Source organism: Onychomys torridus, chromosome 11, assembly GCF_903995425.1.
Source record: "Onychomys torridus chromosome 11, mOncTor1.1, whole genome shotgun sequence".
Taxonomy (NCBI): Eukaryota; Metazoa; Chordata; class Mammalia; order Rodentia; family Cricetidae; genus Onychomys; species Onychomys torridus.
Genome location: NC_050453.1, coordinates 33775426 through 33803065, shown reverse-complemented (window position 1 = coordinate 33803065; position 27640 = coordinate 33775426). Strand labels below are relative to the sequence as shown.

General features: G+C 36.2%; 1 protein-coding gene across 1 annotated transcript in view; it reads right to left on the bottom strand.

Moving 5' to 3' along the window:
* The window catches only part of Rabgap1l (RAB GTPase activating protein 1 like), a 560245-nt gene that overhangs the window by 487142 nt on the left and 45463 nt on the right, over positions 1 to 27640 (bottom strand). Inside the window, exons 4-7 of the mRNA XM_036203001.1 lie at positions 27012 to 27222; positions 24852 to 25026; positions 16571 to 16728; positions 14133 to 14243 (exon numbers count right to left, since the gene is read on the bottom strand). Coding sequence (XP_036058894.1) covers positions 14133 to 14243; positions 16571 to 16728; positions 24852 to 25026; positions 27012 to 27222 — 655 coding nt within the window. The remainder of the gene's footprint in view (positions 1 to 14132; positions 14244 to 16570; positions 16729 to 24851; positions 25027 to 27011; positions 27223 to 27640) is intronic.

The following is a 27640-nucleotide window of genomic DNA, read 5'->3' as shown; positions in this document are numbered from 1 at the left end:
ATGCTGCCTACCAGCTATAGCTAAAGGTAAGCACAGGTTAAGAGTAAAGAGCTAGGAAAAAATCATGCTAATGAAAATAGAAAACATGAGCAGGAATAGCAACAATATCAGATAAACATTAAGGAAATGTGAACAGATAATGAAGCTTGTTATTTATTAATAAAAGGTACAGTTCAACAAGATGCAACAAGTATAAACTCATATTTTCCAAACATGAAACCTTCCAAATACATAAAGCAAGAACAATTAAATACAAAGGAAGAGAGATACTCAAGTACAGCATATGTGCCAGACTTTGGCTCCCACTTTTCTACATACTCAGATGAGCTAAACAGAAATTTAACAAGCAAACATGTAAACTTAATGAAGACATATGAAAATATTTCATCCAATAGCTGCTGAATATACATTTTTTTTATCATCACATGAAACATTCTCCTGGATTGACCATATATCAGGTTACCAAACAAGTCTCAATAAATTTTTTAAAATTTAAAATGTATGACTGCCCCAGACTATTAACTAAAATTATAAATCAGAAGTTACACAAGTCAAAATGGATCAAGGGCCTTAAATGTAAGATTTGAAAGCTTGAAGCTTGCACTGAAAAAAAAAAACAAAACAAAAAAAAACCCCACAAAAACGAAGTGAAAATGTAGACATACATCTGGGCACAAAGGAAGATGCCTATAATCCCAGCATTCAGAAGGCTGAGACAAGAGAACTGCAGTGAGCTTAAGACTATCCTGGTCTACATAATGAGTTCCAAACTAGGCAGCTACAAAAAGTGAAATAATGTGTTCCACAAATACAAACAAAAAAGTGGTATAGTTAGAGGCAAAAATTTCTGAATATGACTCTAACAGCTTGACACCTAAAAGCATGGACTGTACATGAGACATCAAAATTAAATTTAAACGGTTTCTGCATAGCAAAGGAAATAATTACCAGCATAAAGAGACTGCCTACAAGTTGTAAAAAGACCTTTGCCAGATGTTCATCTGCCAGAAAAAAATATACAGAATATATAAACAACACCAAAAAAAAAAAAAATCAAGCACCTAAAAATGGAAAATAACCCAATCAATAAATTGGAAAACGAAGTAAGCAGTGCAAATAATCAATAATTACATGAGAAAAAGATCAACACACTTAGCTATTACAGAAGTGCAAATCTACAATAAATTGAGATTCCATCTCACTCTAGCCAGATGGTTATTATGAAGAAATCAAACAACAAATGCTAGGAAGAATGCAGAGGGATAAATAACTCTCAGAATCTGTTGTGGGAATTCAAATTAGTACAGCCACTATGCAAATCAGCATGGAGACTACTCAAACTACTAAAAATTAAACTATTATCTAATCCAACTATACCACTCCTGAGTATTTACAGAAAAAAAAAATCCTAAATCAACACACACTAGAGATAGCTGCACATTCAGGTCTATTATTCACTATAACCAATTATAAAATCAGCCTATGTGTCCACTGATGGATGAATGAAGGCAGTATAGGGGCTAGAGCAATGGCTCAGTGGTTAAGAACACTAGTCTGCCCTTCCAGGGGACCCGGATTTAATTCCCAGGAACCACATGGCAGCTCACAACTGTCTCTTAACTCCAGTTGCAGAGGATCCAACACCTTCACACAGATATATGTGGGCAAAACACCAATGAATATCAAATAAATAATTGATTAATTTAAATTAAGTTATTAAAAAATTTTAGCCTGGGCGGTGGTGGCACACGCCTTTAATCCTAGCACTCAGATTAGAACTTTCTTATTTAGACAAAAGGGGGAGATGTAGTAGATAGCCATCCCAGCACTGGCCTGGAAGTTCCAACCCCCATTGAGGCTTCTGTAATGGTCACGCCCACAAGGTGGGGCGGAGGAGGAAGCAGAAGATCCAGGACCGAGAGGAGGTCTCTCTCCTGGTTCTGGGACGCTGGACGGCAGAGTTCTCCAGAGAACACCGCCAGACTGCGCCATACCTTTACCAGACCCTACAACCTATCCCTTCATTTGTAAGTTACCCCACAAAATAAACCTCCCTTTTAACTATGTGGAGTGGCTTTAATAGTTTCACCAATATAGGGAGGCAGAGCCAGGCAGATCTCTGTGAGTTCGAGGCCAGCCTGGGCTACCAAGTGAGTTCCAGGAAAGGCGCAAAGCTACACAGAGAAACCCTGTCTCGAAAAAAAAAAAATTTAAAGAGAAAATATGGCACATATACATACTATAGTTTTATTCAAGCACAATGATAAATGAAAGTGTGCCATATAGCAAAATAACAAATGTTACGGTGAATAAGCCAGAGTTAGAGAGACAAATACAGAGGTTGGCAAGTTGGCTCAGTGAGTAAAGGTGTTTGCCACACAAACAAACAATATGAGTTCAAACCCTGGAACCCATAGAGTAAAAGGAGAGATTGAACTCCCCACAGGTTGTTCTCTGACCTCCATACATGCACTGTGGCAAGGCATGTGCCTATGTATGCATACACACAAATAATTAATAAAATATAATAAAAAATATAAACATAGCATATTCTCATATGTAGACTATAAACTGAAAGTAAGAATAAGAAATCAAAGTAATAGAGGACTATCTGAGAACCAGAGGGGAAGGAGGGCTGGGAGGCTGACTGGATAAGGAGACTGAAAAATAAAAGTATTTTTTAAAACACACTACACATGCATTTCTAAAACAAGACAAGGAATCTTATTATTTTGTACAATTAATACATGCTAATGAAAAAGTAATTAACAAAATAACAAATCCTAGTGAGGATGTAGGCACATGGGAACTCATATATTTATTTAAATATGTATAATTGTTTACTATATATGTACATATACATATATACAGACATATATATTAATTAGTACAATTGTCATAGAATTACCATATAGTCCCACAGTTCCATCAATGAAGATATAAGAGAGAAGGTTTTGGAGAGTATGAATGAATAGCCAAAGAAGATTACATCTTTATACTAAAAATGCTCTCTCACCTCCATATTATTGTAACACTATTAACAATAGCCAAGACTAAGGAACTAACCAATCCAGATGCGCTTCAATGAACGAGTGAAGAAAATGTGGCATATTTACACATGGAATATTACTCTACCATTAAAAATGAAATACAAAAGCTAGGAAAATAACTCAGTGGGTGAAATACTTTCTGTGCAAGAATGAAGACCTGTGTTCAACATGCATGCATACATGTGTGTGTGTGTAGCATGGTTACTCAAACATATAACCCTAGAGTTAGGAAATATAGACTGGCAAATATCTTGTAGCCATCCTGCCACGCTAATCAGCAAGTCTGAGATTGGTGAAAGACCCTGTCTTTAAAAAAAGAAAGAGCCAGGTGGTGGTGGCGCATGCCTTTAAACCCAGCACTCAGGAGGCAGAGGCAGGAGGACCTCTGTGAGTCCCAGGCCAGCCTGGGCTACAGAGTGAGTTCCAGGACAGGCACCAAAGCTACACAGAGAAATCCTGTCTCGAAAAAAAAAAAAAAAAAAAAAAGAAAAAAAGGAAAAGAAAAAGGGGGGGGGGGGACAAGACAGAGTTAGGGAGATAGTGCAAAATGCCTGCCATGCAAGCATTGAGAACCTCAGTTGTAAAAACTAAATATGACAGCCTATCTGTAATCCCAGTGCTGGAGGGTAATCCCCAGTGGTAGAGACAAACTGGATCACCGCTCAGTCCACCTAGCCAAACTCAAGAGGTTCAGATTCAGTGACAGACCACATCACAAAAAATAAGGTAGATGTGATACAAGAGTCCACAAAAGTCTCTACCTCAATTTATTAGGGATGCAATGGGAATATAGACTCACTAATACAAAACAACAGAGATGGGAAAGGTGCTAGATAGAACAAAGGTGGATGGGCATTATGATACAAAATTTATACATGTACAGAAATATCCCAGTACTCCCATTATATGTACTTTCTCAAAATGGTAAGTTAAATATTAATTTTAAAAAGTAACTCAGATAAATCCTTCTTTTCTAGCAATGTCAGTTCTTAGTGCAAACTGAATGGTGAGCTTGCAGCAAAGCTAATCATTGTACTCAGGCTGCTGAAGCATTAATTCATTTTAGCTAGCACACCAAACAATAAGATAACTCTGGAAACAGAATGGTGTAGTAATATTCTGAATTAAATTTTCTTTCCAAATACCCTTCCACATAGCCTAAAATTACCATCATTAGACACTTCTTGTTGTTAGGAAATTATAAAGCATCCCATCTACTAATGTATGGAGCACTGTTTGTCTGAACTGTTTCATGCAAAATACAGAGTAATGCTTAACAAAAAACAACTCTTCAAAAACTAATATGGGGGAAAAAAACTCTTCTCATTTTTTGATCATGGAGCATAAACTGAAAAATCTACTCAAAGCAACCAAGTGGGTGATAATTAACACTATAATGATTATCATATGTGGCGATATTGTGTCTCCCAAAATGGTGTGCACCCTAATAATCTTATCTGGGGTCAGAGAAGAGAACAGCCACTAGATAGAGGCCAGAAAACTGTAGCACACACACCTTTAATCCTAACATTCTGAAAGCAGAGATCCATCTGGATCTCTGTGAGTTCACACTGGAAACAGCCAGGCCTGGTGACTCAGGCCTTTAATCCCAGGAAGTGATGGCAGGAAGCAGAAAGGTAGATAAGGTGTGAGGACCAGGAACTAGAGCCTGGTTAAGCTTTTAGGCTTTTAGCAGCAGTTCAGCTGAGATCCATTCCAGATGAGGACTCAGAGGCTTCCAGTTTCAGGAAACAGGATCGGCTGAGAAGTTGGTGAGGTGAAGTTAGCTGTAGACTTTTCTGTCTTGCTGATCTTCCAGCGTTCACCCCAATACCTGGCTCCGGGTTTGTTTTTATTAATAAGACCTAACAATTCATTTTACAATAGTATTTCATAATATAGTACATATTATTTTATATAATATTATTATAATATATCATAATAATACTATATCTTAGTACATTAATAATAATATTTTTAAATGATAAATACAGTCTTTGAAATCCCCAGAAATATGAAGAGTCCAGGAAAACATGCCATCATATTTCTACACATGGTAATACTTAAACCTGAGGAAAGGTCAGCTGATCATGAACAGAAATGATCATTTCTGCTTTGGAAGCAATGGAAGAGCTTGACCTGATAACTGACAAGGTATTTTAACATGCAGCTCTTCAGTACCTCATAGAAGTCAACAATCACCTTGCTTTTCCTGTCTCAGTTGTTACTGTTAGTTTTCTGTTCCATAAATCACTTAGCTTTTCTCTCAGAGCATGGTAGATTTGAAATCACTCAAAAATTATTTGAGTGCCCCAACATTTATGGTCTCACTTTCAGTTCGTTCTGAAATTCACCAAAAGATGACCAATTTAGTTATCTTTCTCATTTCTTCAATTAATTTTAAGCCTACTATATAATCAAGATCTTATTACATTCCATCCTTAATACAATACTCAGAAACCAGATGGCCTCAGTTAAGTTCTGGCTCTAGTTTCTGGCCAGGTTAAGCCTCTGCTCCATCATATACACAATTGTAGTAATCATAATAGCATCTTTCTTTCTCCCGTGCTGTCAAAACAATTGAACTGTCTCATGGCTATCAAAAACTAAGTACAAATGTAACAATTACTATTTGTGTTCTCTATCTTGTGTCCAGTTCTTTGTTTGCTTGTTTTGTTTTTCGAGACAAAGTTTCTCTGTGTAGCTTTGCACCTTTCCTGGATCTGGCTCTGTAGACCAGGCTGGCCTTGAACTCACAAAGATCCACCTGCATCTGCCTCCTACTGCTGGGATTAAAGGCTTGTGCCACCACCGCCGGACAGTTCTTAAAGCTTTAAATTTCGTATCTAACATGGGTAAGTCAGAAAAGTAAAAAATAGTAGAAATTCTTGAGACAGGGAGCAGTTCTCATATCTCTTAAATACAGTATTTTATTTGCAATACGTTTAAGGCAATAAAATTTAAACATTCATTTATCTGAATTTGTAAACAGATGTGGAAAAGTAGAAATATGAATTATAGTAGTAGACAGACTCAACTCAAAATTATCTGACCACAGATAAGGTATTAAACCTCCATACCTCACTGTCCTCAACTGTGAGACAACATAGTAGTACCTACATTCATAGGTCACAGTGCCTAGAACAGTGCTCAGAGGAAAAAGTGTTAAATAAGGGTAACTAACTCTAAAATTCTTTATTTCAAGCACTCTTCTAAAAGCTGATATAAACATAGTACTTTCTGATAAGGATTGAGAGAGACAACTGCAGAATATCAATATCAATATATGAAATATCAATATATGAGGTGCCCTTGAGTGCAAAGAAATAAATTAGTAACTTGTTTCCTAATAAAAACTGAAGTCTTTCAAAAAACTTAATAATCAGAATTCCAGATAGGTGCTGAGTGTACCTAGGGTTCAATATATTATTCTTTCAACTTTGAGGTGTGATGGAAATTTTATATTTTTATTTTTTATATATTTATTTTTAAATAAATTTTATTTTCTCCTTGACAAGACATGCTCAAATTATGTAATCTAAAGTATATTCTTTCACATCAACTGTCTTTCTACTACAAAGTAACTTTGTTAGTAGCTGTGTAGTAAAGACTAAAAAGTGTTAAGAATTCTCTTGATGAGACTGCCATCTACTGGATAATTCAATTCTACCATTTACAGTTTGTGATATAAAGGCATTAAATACATTTAATAGCAAGGTTTGTTTCTTTTCAAAATAGATTAAACTAAGTATTTACAAAATCTCCCATATCACAGATATTTAACTCTGTCAAAGGAAGCACTGTTTGGGCAAACCTAAAGCAATCCCAAACCAATTCCCATTTGCATACTACAAAGATTAGCTACCAAAAAGAAACCAAATGAAAAAGGAACCAAATAATTTAGCATGGATTTATTAACCATTGCTAAATATAACCCATAGTTAAAAGTATGAGATTATCATCAAGATCTCACCTAATAGAAAAATCAATTCAAAAATGGATCAAAGACCGTATAATTTTGAGCTATTAAAAAAAAAAAACATGCAGAAAACATTTCTAGATGTGAGGATGGGCAATGACTTTCTCAAACAGAACTCTAATAGACCAGAATATAATAGCAAGAATTAACTAATGAGACTGCACACATTAAAAAGATTCTGCAATAGTGACAAGCATTGGCATGAAGAGACACCCACAGAATGGAACTAAGTTTTACCAGCTATCCATCTGTTAAGTGATTATTTTTCAAAACATATAAAAATTAAAACTTAAAAAACAGAACAAATAATCCAATCAATGAATGATCAAATGCATTGATTGAATTATCCTCAAAGGAAGTACAAATGACCGATAAATCCATGAAAAAAAAAAGACCAGCATCCTTTAAGTTATCAAGCAAATACAAACGAAAACTACACTGAGATTCCATCTTGCTCCAGCTAAAATAAATGGCTAGCATCAAGAACACAAACAATGCTAGCAAGGATGAGAGGGTTGAGGTGTAAATTCCTCATTCACATTTGAGGATGCAAATTAGTGCGGCCATTATGGTGATCACTATGGCAGTGCCTCACAAAACTGGAAACAGAACTCCCATCTGCTCTTATTGCTCCACTCTAGTGTAGAATTGGAAAGAAATGAAGGACACGATAGAGAAGCCTGCATACTCATGCCTACTGCAGCACTAATCCTAATAACCACATCATAGAAAAAGCCTAGGTGCCTGTAATGGATGAATGGATAAATAAAATGTACATAATGGAGTCTTATTCAACCATAAAAAATATGTCATCATTAGGAAAACGTAATCTATAGTGGGAGTGGCATGAAAGTAGAACAGGAACCATTTGGAAGAAGGGGAGAAAACAAGATGAGAGGGCAGCAGGAAAAGGGAACAGAGAGGGAATATGGTAGAAGTACACTGTATAAATGAATGAAATGTTATACACATAATACACACTAATAAAAGTTATTGCTATAGTAAAATAATATAATATAATCATTCTGTGATAAAATTTGTACAGTATCTAACATATACAACTTCTCTTTATCAGTATAAGAGGAAATAGAGGCCTGGAGAGATGGCTCAATGGTTATGAGAATTAACTGCTCTTCCAGAGTATGTGGGTTCAATCCCCAGCACCCACACAGCCACTAACAAGTATAAGTAACTCCAGTTCCAAACAGATCCAGTACCCTCTTCTGGCATCCTCAAGTACTGCATGGACAAGGTACAAAGACATACATGAAGGTAAAACACTCATATAAATAAAATAAAAGTAAGTAAATCTAAAAAATGGGGGATCTAGAGAGATGGCTCAGCATTTAAGAACACTGGATGATCTTCCAAAGGCCCTGGATTCAATTCCCACATGACAGCTCACAACCTTCTGCAGCTTCAATTCCAGGTGGCTCAGATACCTTCAGCTGTGGCACCATACACACATGGTGCATATACATGCATGCAGGTAAAACACTCATACACATAACAAATCAAAATAAATTTTAATTTAAAAAAATAATGAAGAGATAGCATAGTGCCACCTGCCAGTAATCCCAGAACTTATTGAGGTGGAGGCAGGAAGATCAATAAGTTCAAGGTCATGTTTAATTATGTACAGAGTTCACACTCAGTGTGGGGTACATGGGGTCCTGCCTCAAAATTAAATAAATAAATAATGGGGGGCTGGAAATACAGTTCATGGGTAGTACTTGTCTAGCATTTTGCAAGGTTCTGGCTTCAATCTCTATCACAAAAAGAGGAGGAAGAAGAAAAAGAAATAGAATAAAAGCAATATATTAGGTGGTAATATATACAATTACTTTTAAAAACAACTATCCTGACATGGATAAATATCTTTGGAAAGTATCTACTGATAATAACATAGTAACACGAAAGGTTTCTCTCAAGTAATTCAAGCAGCAAAAGTTGAGATGATATGCTCTAGGAAAAAATGCTTGTGCTCTAAGTTGCCTATGAGATGACAAAGACACTGACACTGAACGTTTCTGAGGAGAGTGAATAAAATTACTTTATGAATTTAATAGTCAAAAGTAACATTCATAAATTATTTTCTATCTCTTTTAAAATGTATATGTAAATGTTTAACCAAGTTAGTAAAGAAAATTAGGCACTCAACTATTCCAAACATATTCATCAAGGTAATATTCAAGCTGACTAAAACAGAAAAGAGTCATAAATGAATCTAAGTCAAAGAAAACAATTTAATGAGTAGCAGTGTTTGGGAGTTTGGGGGATGGTTGGGAGGGGTGTTTGTGGTTTTTTTGGTTGGTTGGGTTGGTTTGGGGATTGTTTTGTTTTGAAGTCTTAAAATGTCCCTTTACAGACTGCTACAAGTTAGAAGTGGGGAAAAGTAAGTGAAGAAATCAGACATCTTGACTGGAATCAAAATTCCCATGACCAGCAAAGAACAGCTCACTATCAACTCCACACGTAGTACTTAGAGAAGCACACAGTATCACTCATATACAGTCTGATTCAGATCAGAAGGAAGTATTAGGCAAACCCAAAATAAACAATGTTATATTAAGAGGGAAGCTCAAGTATGAAGGCTTAAGGATAGAAGTGTTTGTCACCAACTGCCCTGAGTTCAATCCCTGGGTGCCACATGTGGAAGAAGAGAACCAAGTCAAGCTGACCCACACACACTATGGCACGCTCAAGTACACAAATATACATGTGCGTGAGTGCACACATGCATAGACACACACAATAAAGAAATAAATTTAATAATTAAATATTTTAATTTTAAAAAATGAGGGGAGCCTGGACTATATCTCAGTAGCAAAATACTTGCTTAGCACACATGGTGCCCTGGGGTCAATTCCCAACACCAAATAGGTAAAGGAAGCCAGAATTGTTGTCATTTGCCTATAGTACCAAATTTGAAGATTACGGCCATAGAATCAGGAGTTGAAGGTCATCTGATACACAGTGAGTTCAAGACCAGCTTTGATTAAAGAGACCCAGGCTCAAAAAGGGATGAGGGAGTAAATGGATATATTCTTCAGTTATTTCACGTGTTAAAGATAGTGAAAGGCTGTGTAAATGTCCAGATTAAAGAAAGTCCAAGACATATGGCAACTCAATGCAACATCAGACCTAGAATTAATCCCAAACTGGAAAATAGGATACTACTGTGTTAAATGTTAAAATCAGACAACAAGTGGTAGATGATATAAGAAGTACTATATGAATGCTAAATTCATTGAAGCTGACAAGCATACTAGGATTATGTATGTAACAGATACCTGCATTCTGAGAAATGCAATTTTAAATATTTAGAGATATAAGGCTATATTATATGTAACTTAGTCCAAGTCTGTCAGAAAAAAACAAGTGTGTGTGTGTGTGTGTGTGTGTGTATGTGTGTGTATGTGTGTGTGTGTGTGTGTGTATGTGTGTGTGTGTATGTGTGTGTATGTATGTGTGTGTATGTGTGCGTGTGTACATGGGTGCATGGGAAGAATTAAGAGAAGAGAGGAAAAAAAGAAAGGAGGAGGTAAAAAGCAAATGGTTTTCTACCAATATGTAAATCTGACTACAAAGTTTAAATGTCTCTGCAGGTACTTTCTTTTTTTTTATTATTCTCTAAGTTTGAACTTACTTTCAAATGAGTATCTTCTGTATCTAATGCTCATCCAAAAAATTTTAATTAAAGGCTGCTACATATAAATTCATATCATATTCTTTTAGGGTTATAATGCTAAATATTAAAGTACTTTTTCTCCAGCTATTTTTCATCAATTTTAAGACTCATCGCTATTTTGTAATATCACAACCAAAGGGTGACAAATATAAAATGCTACCAACTGTAAAACATATACAATATCAAAGATGTTAAATATGAAATCATATGCATTAAAATTGCTGAAACACATTTTTATAGCTGGCCAAACTAAACAATTAAAAAACATACAAATCCATGTATCAAAATGAGAAATAGACATTTTTCTGTTACCTGAAATTAGTGACAGGCTACAAAGATGGGAATAAAATGGAGCTAAGTCCCTTCGAGAGAAAAGCTGCAAATAACTGTGACCAGACACCTTTTCTAAGATTTAGAACAGAGGTGGTTAGAGTGCCAAAATCCAGCTCCTCTACTACTCTCTACCCTCATCCCAGTGTAGAGAATGAGAAGGGGAAACTGAGGGAATAGTCCTAGTGTATATTCTTGATGAACAGAATTTTCTTTCTCCTGATCATCTCTGATTTCCCACTCTTTGAGACTACATTAGACCTTTCAAGTTTTGCCACTGCAAACAATTTTATTAATAGCCATGTTTTAAATATATATCGTTGGAGGTGGAGAGATCACTTAGCAGTAGGACCTGGATTCAGTTCCCAGGACTTACGTAGTGTCTCACAACCTCTTTTAACTAAAGCTCCAGGAGATCTGATGCTTTCTTCTGGCTTCTTTGGGCACTGCCATATGTAGTGCAAGGACGTAAAGGCAGACACAATACTCATATGAATAAAAAATGTTTAATATATTAATGTTATTAATATATATAATAACATATATCCATATCCTTGGAACTGGGGAGATAGCTTAGTCAGTAAAGTGCTTACAGCACATATATGAGACCTGAGTTTGAGCCCCAAAACAAGGTTAAAATTCAATTGGGGGGGAGGGGCTAGAGAAATGGCTCTTCCAGAGGACCTGGGTTCAATTCCCAGCATCCACATGGCAGTTCACAACTGTCTGAAGCTCCAGTTCCAGAGGATCCAACACCCTTATATAGATATACATGCAAGCTAAACACTAGTGCATATGAAATAAAAATAAATCATTTAAAAATTTTTATTTATTTTGTTTTATTTCATAATTTTAATTTTACATATCAGCCACAGATTACACTGTCTTCCCTCCTCCTGCCCCCTCCATCCTCACCCCAGCCCACTCCATTCTCATCTCCTCCAAGGCAAAGACTCCCCTGGGGATTCAGCTCAGCCTGGTAGATTCAGTACAGGCAGGTCCAGTCCCCTCCTCCCTTCACCCAGGCTGAGCAAAGTGTCCCTGCATAGGCCCCAGGTTCCAACAGCCAGCTCATGCACTAAGGACAGGTCCCAGTCCCATTGCCTGGGAGCCTCCAAAACAGTTCAAGCTAATCAACTGTCTCACTTATCCAGAGGGCCTGATCAAGTTGGGGGCTCCTCAGCTATTAGTTCATAGTTCATGTGTTTCCACTAGTTTGGCTATTTGTCCCTATGCTTTTTCCAATCATGGTCTCAACAATTCTCACTAATACAAACCCTCCTCTTTCTAGCCAATTGGACTCCCAGAGCTCCACTTGGGGCCTGGGCATGCATGGATCTCTGCATCTGCTTCCATCAGTCATTGGATAAGAGTTCTACCATGACAGTTAGGGTGTTTGTCCATCTGATCACCAGAGTAGGTCAGTTCAGGCTTTCTCTCAACCATTGCCAGTAGTCTATTGTGGAGGTATCTTTGTGGATTTCTGGGAACCTCTCTAGCACTTTGCTTCTTCCATTTCCCATGGGGTCTTCATTTATCATGGTCTCTTTTTCCTTGTTCTCCCTCTCTATTAAAAAACAGAAAGTGTGGAACCGGGCAGTGATGATGCATGCCTTTAATCCCAGCACTCAGGAAGTACAACCTGGAGGATCTCTGCAAGTTCGAGGCCAGCCTGGTCTACAGAGCAAGATCCAGGACAGGCAACAAAATGACACAGAGAAACCCTGTCTTGGAAAAAAAAAAAAAAAAAAAAAAAAAAAGTGTGGTAATGTCTACCAGTAATACAAAGGCTGGGGAGATGGAGAGAGGCAGATCCTTAGGGCTCACTGGTCAGCTATCCTAGCATAACCAACAGCCCAGGCCAATGAGAGACCCTGTCTCAAAAACAAAGGTAAACAACACCTGAGGAAGAACAACATCTGAGACTGTGACCTCCACACACACAAACACATATGCACATGTACACAGACACACACACAGACACGCACACACATCAAACAAATATATATCTGTGGACAGTGGTACTCAATACTATAAGTTCCCTATATCCAACTATAGGTCTTTTTTATCACTGTGTTACCAGATTGGTTTGGTTTTTTGTTTGTTTGTTTGTTTGTTTTTTGCTTTTGTTTCACTGTAGGGTTTGGGGGGTGTTTTGTTTTGCTTTGCTTTGTTTTGTTTGGTTGGTTAGTTGGTTGGTTGGTTGGTTGATTGGTTCATTCATTTTTTTTCTTCAAAACAGGATTTCTCTGTGTACCCTTGGCTGTCTTGGAACTCACTCTATACACCAGGCTGGCCTTAAACTCGGTGATCCACCTGGCTCTGCCTCCCAAGTGCTGTGATTAAAGGAGTATGCAACCAATGCAACCACTGCCTGGCTTGGTTTGGTTTTTTGAGTGTATACAACACCTGATAATCCCATTAACAAAATAAGAATATCTTTTTATCCTATCCTCACCTTTACTTCATATTGTAATTGGCTATTACATGGTTCCTTTAATTTGCATCTTATTTATTTGTAAACTGAGACTTTAGATGTGTTTGCTAACCATCTGAATAACTTTCCAGCAATTTCTCTATTCATATTTTTGTCCCATTTTTCTCTTTGTTTTTGGTCAACCACTAAAACTATATTACATTATAAATAATAATTGCCATCTAAAATGAAATTTTAAGAGGAATGATTATGTTAGTTACTTTATATACAATTTTTTGGCCCTCTAAAACATTTATTTACTTAAAAGCATTCCTATGAATGGATACATACACATTTTTCCATTAAGTTACTGAAATTTCAGAAGCTTTAAAATATAGAAAATAAAAAATAACTTATTTTCCTCAATGTAAATAAGTGTTAACAAAAAGAAAAGGATATGAACAAAAAGGGATTAAAGAGTAAGAGGGGCTATTTAGGGCAGCAGAAGGTAAGAGGGAGGGTGAGGTGGGAGGGGCGGGACAGTTAGAAATAAGATACACTGAAAAGCAGAGTGAGCAGTACAGCTGAGATTCAGTACCAGGCATCTGAAACACATTAACAATGGTAATCCCAGTAAGAGCTAGGACATAAGAACAAGCTGCTTACCTCTCAATAGCTAATTCTTTGTTAGAAAGTTGCTGAACTGTAATCACAACCTTCTTCTCTATTCCTTGCTTTATTTTGAAATAAAATTTCTCTCTATCCTTAGGAACAGGACTGAAATATTCAAAAAGAAAAAATTAGCAATATAACAGTAGAATAAAATAATACATTTTAAAATGAGAATAAAACAACGAAGTATTAAGACAAGAACACTATATATTTTTTGTTGGTTTGTTTGTTTGTATCTCCAGACAGGGTTTCTCTGTATAGCCCTGGCTGTCCTGAAACTCACTGTATAAATGAGGCTGGCCTTGAACTCAGAATTATGCCCGCTTCTGCCTCACAAATGTTGGGATTACAAGTGTGCACCATCATCACCCAGCAAGAATACTATATTCTTAAGTCATGCTGAATCTCCTCACTATAAGCAGAAAACAATAAATTTTATAACCAGAGCCAGGCAATGGTGGCGCACGCCTGTAATCCCAGCACTTGGGAGGCAGAGGCAGGTGGATCTCTGTGAGTTCGAGGCCAGCCTGGTCTACAAAGCAAGTTCCAGGACAGGCTCCAAAGCTACAGAGAAACCCTGTCTCAGAAAAAATAAATAAATAAAAAAAATTTATAACCAGTAATATAAAACTTCTAGAAAGTTTGAACATGGACTATAAGAGCCTTATATTTTTATCTTTCAATCAGGGTTAAATGTAGTATCTAAAATTATGAAAACACAGTATAATTTCAAATTCAGCTTTTAAATTATAACAAATTTTCAAATACTGCTTATTTAATTTTTAAAGATTGTCACATTCTGGTTCATTTGCTGGATAGTTATAAGCACTTGTACCATAATTAAACCAAGAAAATACCAGTAAGGAACACCTTACTCTTCTAAACATCAAAAATTTAAGACTATGTATCTAAGTAAATATAAATAAAAGGTGGACAAAAAGATACAGATCATATATAGCAAGTTAATTAATCAAAGTCTAATAAAAGATAAAGTAGATATTCTCATGATGAACAAATAAAACTTAAAATACAGGTTGTCTTCTCAGAAAAAAAAAAAAACACTTCCAGCAACTTATTCAATCTGACATTCACTTTTTTACTGGCAAAAATACAAATAAACTAGCTAGAAATTATTGTTATAATTAAAGACACTAAAGGCAGAGTGTGGTCGTCTCTCTTTAATCCCAGCACTTGGGAGGCAGGGCCTGGCTGATCTCTACGAGTTCAAGTTCAAGGGCTATGGAGTGAGACACTGTCTCAAAAAGTAAAAAATAGGCCCAGCAGCCATGGCACACGCCTTTAATCCCAGCACTCGAGAGGCCGAGCCAGGAGGAACTCTGTGAGTTCGAGACCAGCCTGATCTACAAAGCGAGATCCAGGACAGGCACCAAAAACTACACAGAGAAACCCTGTCTTGAAAAACTAAGTAAAAAAAAAAAAAAAAAGGTAAAAACTAAAAAATTAAATACACTGTTAAGGTATATAGGTGATTATAGATAGCCACTTCCTATTAATTGCCCACTTTTGAACTGGAAAAAAAAATGTTAATGTATAATAGAAGGAAGTGGTTAAATGATGGCCAAACCATATGGTATGCTAACAGCAACCACTAAAAATAATTTTGGTGAAGAATATTTCAATAAAAGGACAGAAGGTTGGATAAGCAGTTAAGAGCACTTGTTGCTCTTGCAGAAGGCCTGGGTTCAACTCTGACATGACTGCTCACAGCCATCTGTAATTCCAGTCTTACAGAATCCAATGCCACCTTCTGACCTCCAGGCACCAGGCATGTACATTTTACAAACATACACAAAGGCAAAGTAATGATACACATAAAATAAATACATCTTTTTAAAGATTTAATTTTAAAAAATAATTTAGTGAAAAATTATTTTGAAGGAGAAAAACTGTATATAAATACCTGTAAATTTTTCCCTACAAATACAACAAAGAAAAATTAACTAGTTTGGGATGGGGAGGGACACATATAATCCCAGGACTCAGGAGTAGACTCAGGAAAATCAGGAGTTCAAGACCAGCTTCAGCTACATAGAGAGTTCAAGTCCAGTCTATGCTACAATGAGACCTCATCTCAAAATCAATCAAAAAAAATAAATAAATAATTAAATGGAGAATAAATTAACACTTTTTTAAAAAGTGATGCTCCATGGCTGACAAAATTACAGCCTGTGCCCTGTTTTTATGATTTTAATGTTCTATAGCATCAGATTCTTTTAATCATTAAGAAACATGTTTGACTATCTGAGAAGTGTGAGAATAGTGAACTGTAATCATTCACCATCCAAATATTTCCTGACCTATCTAAAGCTTTATACAAACAGGATCTAGTGTCTAGAAAGCATGTTAGCAATACTGTATTCCAGGTACAATGCTAACTTTCTTTTCAGATTATTCTTCTCAGATAGTCTCACCTAAAGTTTCCTTTTCCATCATCTTCTTTGACCTCCAAGGAGACACTAAAGGTAAACACATCACTGTCCGGGGTTGGGATGATTGAATCTTTAACATCAGCCACTTGTCTGGAAGAACGTTTGAATGCAGTACAGAAACTATATAAAATTCTGCTTACCTAAAAAGTGAAATGGAAATGTAATTAGACCAAAGCAGTAAATGAACCATGATATCCTTCTCTCCCATTTTGCAAGTCTAACTTTCCATACCCACAGTTTTCTTTAGTACAGAAAGTAAATATAGTGTAAGCATCTATCAACCATTTGGACAGTATATAAAAACATTTTCATCAATTATGCATTAAAAGTGGTAGGTAACTAACCATATATAGTAAATGCAGATCATCCTAATTCTAAATTATTATACTGAAGACCTTCATTAGCATGAATCCAAGAAAAAATACTGCCAAAGTATTCCTCAAAAAGTACACTAATTCCATAGAATGTTTAAGTATATGAAGTTGACAGTAATGCATCATTTCACAAAGTTAAGTTCAAGTATGATGAGTATTTTTACACCTACACAGTTAAGATTCCAGTAAACACTGTCAATATAAACCCTAGAGATCAGAAGGGAACTAGTATTAAAGAACTGCAGCTAGGAACTGAGATCTGAGAATGAAGACCAGCACCAGGTTCAGGTCCACTCAGGAATGACAGTGAGTTGGCACTGTTAACTGTGATTCAGAACCTCTCTCACTAATAAGATACACAAAATACATAACCAGAAAAAAAAATACCTTGAGAACCACAGAGCATTTCATTATTAGGGAATATTTTCTTTGAAAAGGTTTTCCCAGTTGAAATCTAATTAAGACAATGCAACATTCCCATCAAAAAAACTGCTTAACTGTACTACACATACCATTTGTTGGGGGGGGAGGGGAGAATGTATCACATTATTTTATTATCAAAGCAACTTCTCCCCAATATGAACAACAGGGGTCTTTTGGGTGCCAGATACATGAACGATTGTTCTGTCAGAGGAAACGTATTATTTGCTATCATCAATCAATACAAATCTCTTATATATACAGCTTCAGATACAGTGAGTTTGTTGACAAACTCAGTTTATACATACTACTCCACTTAATAGTTTGAATAACCTTACAAAACAAGCAAACAGGTATTTGCAATTCTTTCTGCAAACCAGTAAAGTGACTGGGTAGAGTCTAGAGTGCTGATTTGAGGACCTTTAAAGAAAGTTGCATTGTTTTGATTAGTTCTCTGTTATCAATGATTTGCTTCCACAGAGTAGTAAAGAAGAGACTCAGGCTCAATGAATTAATGCCTATGTGCATACCTAGACTACATAAATACGCCCAAATGTAGTCTACTAGTATTGTAGAAACAATACTAGTCTCACTAAGAAAGAATTGTTAACTTAATAGATGTCTTTCAAATATTCTTGCTGTTTCTTTAAACTATGATATTTAAAAAGTTAATAAACATGAACTTTTAAAACAAAAATCCAGGATGGTCCAGTGGTTAAGAGCATTTGCTCTTGCAGAGGACTCAAGTTTGTCCCCAGAACCCACATGGCACCTCACATCTGTCTGTAATCCCAGTTCCAGGGGATCCAAGACTTCATCAGACATCTGCAGGCTCCTGCATGCATATAGTGCATAGATGCACATACAATCAGATAAATATATATATATTGGGTTTCTGAGATAGGGTATCTCTGTGTAGCCCTAGCTGGCTGTCCTAGAACTCAGTCTGTAGACCAAGCTAGCTTTGAACTCACAGAGCTCTATCTGCCTCTACCTGCCTCTGCATCCCAAGTGCTGGGATTAAAGGCTTGTGTCACCACTGCCCATCTTAAATAAGTATTTTTTTAAAGCCAGGTATGGTTGATCACATCTGTACTCCCAGCATTAGAAGGGCTGAAACACCAGTTCAAAGGACTATCACCAGTTCAAAGCTAATTTGGCTACAGAAACCTGTGTCAAAAAGAAGACAAAACTGAACTAATTTAAGTTCACAAAAGAAGCTATATTCATTTGTAAATGTCTCTAGGCTACAAAATATTGCAATGAAAGCAAAAATGAGGGTGGTAGCTACGTCTTCCTAGTGAATATTCACAAACAAGGTTTTAGCTAAAATCCTCCATTTCTCTGTGGGATTCCCTTAGCTTCAACAAGCTAGATACTGAGCTACAGCATTGAAGCTACACCCTTTCAACATATAGTATTTATAGTAACAAGATTTGAAAAGCCTTCAGTGTTTTCACTCAAGGTGTTGGAGTATAAAAGATTTCCAGGATAAGTAATGAAAATATTTGAATCTATTCTATTAGCATTAGGTCACTCTAGTAACTATGAAATTATATTTGTATTTTCATATTTATTTATTACTCAGAATTTTTCCCAAAGTGGCAAAGAACTATAAATATAACACTTACCAGAAGCTATTCTTATCCCTGGGTCCATAACAATAAAAATATGGTGAGAAAAGCTAAACAAGGGTCCTATTTTCAATACCTCATGCTAGGATAAGCAAGTAAGATTTTACTGAATATTATTAACAAATTTCTCAATTTGAAAGTCAAATTATCAATGAACATATTAATCTAGGAAACACTGTTTTTTAAATTTTCTTAAAGCAAAACTACTCCTTTCAATAGAAGAAGTTTTGAACTGCAATTGTAGCTCAGTGGTGCCTTGAGTATAAACAAGGTGCTACAATTGACCTCAGCACTTAAAAACATGGAATCTGTTACTTCAAATGAAATATGCTACTTCATTTTTCTGTTTCTGTCTAATTCATACATTCTGGAATTAACGTTTTCCTGCATTAATATGCATCCTACATTTTAAAACAAGTAGTCTTCAAACTTATAGTCGCACTTTCACCAATTATTCGTTACCCTAAACTACTTTTCTAATATCAAATCAATTCTTAAATCAACTACTTAACACTGTAATGCTAACAGTTCTATAGAAATAGCCCTGCATGCACATATAGTTAATATTAACAGAAGAGGCATATTTATAGCACAACATTCATAATGATGCAGTGTCTTAGTTGTCTCTCATGATCTTGTATAAACAAGTGAAAATAATAAAAGCAGTAAAGAACTGGTATTAATAAATAGAAACCTCAAGTCTTTCACAATTAAAACAATAAACTTACTCATTAAACAAATTTTTAAGCATTTTCTGTGCACAAAGTAACATTCTAGGTGCTATGAACACATTGAAGAACATAAAACTTATATTCAAATGAATACAAATAAAATGTGTTTAGGTTGACCCAGAGAGAATCATTAGGTGAGCTAAAATCAAAAATGTCAGCTTAAGTTTCAAATTTAACTATAATGTAGCCCATTAATTTAAATGCATGTCTCACAAATTGCTATTTCCACCAAAAAGGTTAAAATTATGTGTGAATTCTAGAGTCAGTGAACAGAACAGAAGTGATGCAAGGATTCGTAAGGTAAAGTTCAGAGACAGTAATTATCAACATCAGTTCTTAGAGCACTATGTAACTGGCTATATAACCAATTACATAAAGTAAATTAAAAATCCATGCCATGGACAAACACCTCAATACATAGCACACTGTTAAAACATATACACACAAAAACAATCTAAAATAGGCACTTTTCTGCGGGAGGCAAAGGTTTATTAAACAAACAGTACTGTAGAATTGTTTCCACACAAAGTATCTACAGAAAACATTAGACACAAAACTGAGCTTCTGACTGCTGCTAGTGGAGTTGGAATGTACACAGATATCTGAAATCAGAGATACACTACAAACTTTTTTCTTCTTTTTTTTTTTGAGGGATATTTTTATTATATTTGTGTTTTAATTTTACATATTAGCCATAGGTTCCCCTGTCCTCCCCCCTCCCATCCCTGCCCCCACCTTCCTCCCAGCCCCTCCCCTCCATTCCCATCTCCTCCAGGACCAAGACTCCCCTGGGGATTCAGCTCAACCTGATAGATTCCTTAACTACTATAGAGTTTTGTTAACTTTATTTTCTTTATTTCAGCATTTTTCAAATTGGTAAATATTACATAGTTGAAGTTCAAATGCTATTAAATGACAATGGTACTTACTTACATATAGTTGCTTTTTCAAATATAAATTTTTCCATTAATATTCATGTAACATAATCTACTCTTTAGAAATACTAGCAAAAAAATGTTCATTTTAGTCTGGCAGTAGTGGCACATGCCTTTAATCCCAGCACTCAAGAGGCAAAGGCAAGCAGATCTCTGTGAGTTTAAGGTCAGCCTGGTATACAGAGGTAGTTCCAGGAGAGTCAAGGATACACAGAGAACCCTGTCTCAAAAAAAAAGAAAAGAAAAGAAAAGAAAAAAAAGAAAGAAAGAAAGAAAAGAAAAAGTGCTGGGTGTTGGTGGCACACATCTTTAATCCCAGTATTTGGGAGGCAGAGGCAGGCAGATCTCTGACTTTAAGGGAAGCCTGGTCTACAAAGTGAGTTCCAGGGCAGCCAAAGCTACACAGAGAAACCCGGTCTTGAAAAACCAAAAAAGAAAGAAAGAAAAGGAAAAAGAAAATATTCATCTAAGAAATAAACATAAAAATATGACACAAGCATATGACCAGGTATGGTAGCACATACTTTTAATTCCAGTACTTGGGAAGTAGAGGCAGGCATACCTCTATGGTCTACATAGACTCTATCTAAAAAAGAAAAGCAAAGAAAAAAGAAAAGACAAAAAAAGAAATGATTTTGCCAAATTTTTTTTTAATTTAACAACTTGCTTGAATGCATCATCATTGAAAATTGCCAAACTGAAGTTTTAGAAAATAGATTACTATCCAGCTGGGCATGGATACTTGTAAATCCTAGAACTAGGAAAACTGAAACCATAGGTGTATGCACACCCTCATATATACACACAAATGAGAACTTACAGGTGTACATACCATACTCACAAACGGAGAGGGAATGTATCTTAGCATCAACTAAGCCCTTTAAAGTATTCTTTTAAAGCTTTGTGTAGCAAATCCACCAAGACACAATAAGCATGGGCACTTCCTTATCTTTTTTTACTACTTCTGACATTCTGATTTGTCTGCAATACCTCAGCAGAAACTGCATCATTCTCCCTGTACAAAGATCACAGACATTAAGATACATCTGGCTGAACTGTCAAATTATTTTGCCAAATGTCATGAAGATCCAGTCCAATAGGGTCCTACAGAAGACTACCCAGGACAATAAGTCAAATGTCTCCTGATAGCACAATGTCCAAGAGAATCACCCTCACTAGGCTTCCCTTCTCCACTGTTGGCATCTGCTGCCTGAGGAGATTCATAGTGAAATAAAGAGCATCACAGGGACTTGCGGTAGCAGGCATGCTGTTACTGCTTGAGGAAGCATCTTCTTCCCTTCAGTAGGAAAACCTTCAGGTATCATCCAGGAACCTTAGGGAGAAAGAAGGGAAAAGAAATTTAATTAATGGCATTGCTGCACATCATGCATAAATGATAAGACTGTCATCTGCACTTTATTCTTTAAGCTCCTTGTGTCCACCAAAAAGGACTCAAGTAGTATTTGTCCCTTTACCACAAAACAGGTAACTCCTGGGAAACAGATAACTAGATGACCAGTAAATGTAACTAGAAGATTTCAGATTAACTCAAATTGTAATCATATTATTATTTTTTTTTTGGATGAAGTGAGGAAGATATTGACGGACTCCATAAAGACTTGAATACACGACAAATCATATAAGTGAAATGCAAGCTATGCAGCTGATAAATTCACTTCCAAAACAAAACAAAAAAACGAAGGCTTACATTTATTTTTTATAATTTTTTAAATTTTATCTTTTGTTACATTCTCATTCTCTCTCTCTCTCTCTCTCTCTCTCTCTCTCTCTCTCTCTCTCTCTGTGTGTGTGTGTGTGTGTGTGTGTGAGAGAGAGAGAGAGAGAGAGAGCATGCCTGTGCAAGCGCCCCTGTGTGTATGTGTGAGCATATGTGTGTGTGTGGTCTTGCACATGTGGATAGAAGGCAGAGGATAGGTCCACTTTATAGGTGCCAGAGATCAAACTGAAATTGTCAGCCTTGACAGCAAGCACCCTTATCCACTGAGCTATCTCACTGGCCCCTACTTTTTACAATATTTAAACAAGAAAGTTTTTGCTGAAAATAAATATACAGTTCTCCTAAGATAAAGGCTTCAATTTGAATCCCAGCTCTTTTACCTATTCTCTTTGTCTTGGGTCAAGCAAAAGGTAACCACACAAATTATCATCTAAACCAGAACATTTTTTAAAGTAAATGTAAGGGTATTAGTAATATACCTGGACAACAGGCATAAATTAAGGTTGTTCCAGGCAAATATAATGCCAGTTGTCTAAAAACTTCCTACCCATCCATGGGATGTTATGGGCATCAATCAAGTAGATGCTTCACACAATGGCTGACATAAGCTCTCTATATACCCTAGGTTACTCAACATTTAGAAATGTTCTCTCCTAATAAGGTTTAATAGCCATAGTCCTATACCTCCTTTTTTAAACAATATGCTTTTATCATCAATGATTGACAATAAAACTTTCAAAAGTGTGTTTTTTAAGTTAATACATGAAAATCACAGCCAGCAATACACTGTCTAGAAATGTAATAGTAGTATCTCCAAAATTATCAAGTCAAGAATTTCCCACTTTTTTCCCATTCATCCCCCACTATATTAAAAGCTCTTCAACAAAGAATATCTCCTCTCTTCATAAATAAATAGATACTATAATCCCAAAAGAGAGTTGCATACCATCAGTTATAGAAACGCATGCAGCAGGTTTCCTCTCAGTTTCTTCTTAGGGCAGCATTTCCATCTCTCAAGCAGCAGCTTCTTGAATTCTTCAGTTTATCCCCTTGTTGTTCAGTTCCAGTGATCCAGTAACCATACAGGTGTATTAAGTGACAGCTGTCAACATGAAATGCCAGGACTCTACCAATCTGTTTCTCCACTTCTGCAGTGGAGTGTGTAAGGATCACAAATAGTCCTCTCATTCACAAAAACCCATGTATTCTTTCAACAAACTTACATGCATGTCTACTACATGCCAGATATACTATCAACACATGTAGACCCAATCACTCTTGCCAATCACAGCTTTTCAGAAAGAAGTGAGCATATAGTATAGATTTAAACTTTGGGATGAAACAGAGTAAGGCTTTACCTGAAAAAGCAATACTAACAACTTGAAGTTTGATTAAGGCATGGATTCTAGCAGAGAATTTCTATAGTTACAATATAAATTATGTGTTTCCACACATTTATTTTAATGTAAAGCAAAATAATTACCATGACATAAGAAATAGCATGCCAATGATATTTTGTATTAAACTCACAAAGATCTACGTTTCTATGAATTCCTGTGTTGTGGTCATAAAAGTGTCTATAATTAAAATTATGTGTTCATGCTGTATGGTAAATAAAGACTAGAATGGTGCTGCTTTTAGCATTTTCTGTTGGCAATTTAAATATTCAAAAAGGAAGCATACCTGAAAAGTTGCCCATACAAACCTACTTTTCAAAGCCTTCAAGTACTAACTAATACAATTTGGAGTTGGGGGACAAGTAGATAAACTCAGAAAAAAAAAACACATTTACAGCATTTGCTTCTGAACTAGTATTCCAATAAAAGAATAAACCACTAATTAATAATAATTGCTAAGAATATACTGACATCTTCAAAGGACTACAAGTTCCCCTAACTCTATGACAGCATCTGTATTTTTAACTGGGCCAACTCAAGAATGAACTCAAGGCTTAAAGTGATAAAAAGTCATCACCAGTGAAATCAACAGAGATCTTAGAAACAAGGTTAGTATACTATATAAGTGAAAGCACTAAACAACTATTAAGCCCAGCAGAAAATCAGGCATTGTAAGATGCATTTTTTAAAAACCATTTGGACTACTGAGCTTGAACAAAGTAATAAAAGTCACACAAATACTCATCCTTTCTGAGCATAAGCAAATATTACAATGGTAGAGTAGAAGGACAATTTCCCAAATGGCATTTTGTATTATACCTGCTCTACCTACAATATCATGTTCGTGTACAACATATCAGACTTAGTTAGCTTTCTATATTCAGTGCCACTGCAAATATTAACATAGTCGCTATAGTCTCCAAGTTTACATAATGTCTAGTTTACTTATGTCTTTCTAAGAAAAGAAAATTAAGAGTTCAAAAATATATCCTAGTTAACTTCTACAAAAAATTGCTACATTGTATCATACTTACTGCCTCTTTAATTTCACAGGAGAAAACATGTATCTGAAATTCTTCTGAACCATGAGAACTCTCTGTAAATGCAAAGCAATTGCTCTCTGTTGTCCCATCATGCCCACGTGCACAGAATAGCACCTTATAAATTGGGAAGGATGCTATCTCCACACTGCTTGACTGGTCTATGATTCTGCAATAATAAAAAATAACATTAAAATATCGACTAACAAAGCAAACAATGGCAATATGACATAATATAACTGTTAAAATCACAAAATGGTTATTAATACAAGTAAATGAATTATCTTCATGTTACTGAAAATCTTATACATATAAACACACACACACAAAATCATTTCATTTTAACAATTTCTTCATTCTTATTTCCTATGAGCCAACTCATATACTCTCCAGTCAATTATATATATATATATATATATATATATATATATATATATATATATATATTACCATATCATACCACCTGTTAGAAGCCATGCCAGTAAAGGGAGAAAAAGACATCAAAGTAGGAGGATTGTTGAAAAAAAAAGTTTCAGCAGAAGAAAGGAGGAGACTAGACAAGGATAATAAAGGGTGGGTAAAAATGTCCAACACTCAGCACATACGCACATCAAGTTGTCAAAGAATATTTTTGTTGGGCTTTTTGTTTGTTTGGGTTTTTTTGTTTGTTTGTTTTCAAGATAAAGTTTCTCGATTACATAGCTATGGCTGTCCTAAAACTCACTATGTATACAGACTAGTGTTGAACTCAGTTACACCTGCCTCTGCCTGGGATATTCACCACCACCACACGCAACAAAGAATTTTTTTAAAGAAACATTTTTCAGATGTCTAGAGATTAAAAAATACATAAACAGGAGGAAGAGAAAGAGAGAGAAGGAATAGCATAAATCATTCCTAGAAAGTCCATTTCTTTTTTATTCTTTTCTTTTTCTCTGTATGTGTCTATGTGCATCTGTCATAGAGGGCCTGTAGATGTTAGTGTGTACAGGTATAAGTGCATGTACAATACATGAGGAGGTCAAGGGTCAACCTCAGTTATCAATCCTTAAGGATACCCCATCTTGTTTTCTTTGTTGTTGTTTTGATCTTTCACAACTAGAGTGGCAGCCAGTAAGTTCCATCAATCCTGTCCCTCAACATTGGGTTTACAGGCATGTAGTCACACCATGATTTTTTTTTCCTTTAACTTGAGTGGTAGTACCCCAAACTCAGGTCCTCTGCTTTGTACAGTAAGTGTTCTTGTTCACCTTGTTTTTTGAGACAGAATCTCTCTCACCGGGACCTGTGGCTAGACTGGCACACAGCAACCCCAGAGATCTGGCTGTCACCACCGCTCCTTCAGAAGGCTTGGAAGACAAAGGAAAGTGCTTGCTTAATCTACAAGTAAGAGCACCTGAGTTAGACCTGAGTGTGGTGGCCTGTGGGTGTAATGCTGGTGCTAGGGAGGTCGACAAGTAGCCCCAGAAGCTCCCACAGGCTGCCAGCAAGCCAGCCTAGGAAACGTGGCAAATTCCAGACCATTAAGAGACTTTGGCTTCAAAATTTTATTTAAATTTTTAAAAGATGGGCAGCAACTATGAAATACTACCAGTGGCTGTCCTCTGCCTCCACACACACCTATATGTCCCCACATACATTCCACATAAAGAATACAGTAACACAATGTTTTCCTAAAACACTAAAGGCATTTTATCAATAGTTTGTAAATCTAGGGGATGAGAAGATGACTCAAAGGTTAAGAGCACTGGTTGCTCTTCCAGAGGACCTGGGTTCAATTCCCAGCACCCACATGGTGGCTCACAACTGTCTGTAGCTCCAGTTCCAGGGGACCTGGCACTCTCACAAAGGCACACATGCAGACAAAACACCAATGCACATAAAATATAAATAAATAAATATTTTTAAAAAAATATAAACTTACAATGCCTTTAGTAGATACTTAGTATTTAACTTACTAGATTAATAATTTGAAAATATCCTCTGCAAGCAATAACAAGTTCTAAGTCTAAACGTAATTTTTAATTTGCAATTTAAGTCTAGAGAACATAAGTGAAATCACAGTTCAGTCCTAAATCTGTTTCATGATGTTACATACTCACCACCACTCAGAACACTTAATCATACCTTAAGAAAAAGAAAAGGAAAGCTTACCTCACAGAACCTTCTGGAACATTGGGCACATACAGTGTAACAGCAAAGGGGTACTGACTGGAGGCTCTCATGGTTGCCATTGCCCGTAAAGCCTCTACTTCACTACGTGGGGAAGAAACCTTCATACATCCTAAGTAAGTCAATTTGTTAAATAGAACACTGTCTTCTTCAGAAAGTCCACTTGGAGAAGACGGTCGGGGTTTGGAAATGTCTGGAAAAAAAATGAAAACAATCAAATCTCTATCACACATTCCAAAAACAACAGTTGTGGTGGTATTGTGTTTCCTGAAATATTGTGTGTTCCCCGAAATAAACATATCTGGGGTCAGAGAACAGACAGCCACTAGATACAGAGCCACAAATGGTGGCTAGAAAATGGGAAGAGTAAGCCATAGCAGAAGTTGGGCGGTGGTGGTACACGCCTTTAATCCCAGCACTTGGGAGGCAGAGCTAGCCAGATCTCTGAGTTCAAGGCCACTTTAGAAACAGCTAAGCATGGTGACCCACGCCTTTAATCCCAGAAACCCAACCTTTAATCCCAGGGAGTGGGGGGCAGAAAGAGAAAGGTATATAAAGCATGAGGACCAGGAACTAGAAGAAAAAGCATACAGTTAGTTAAGCATTTGGTT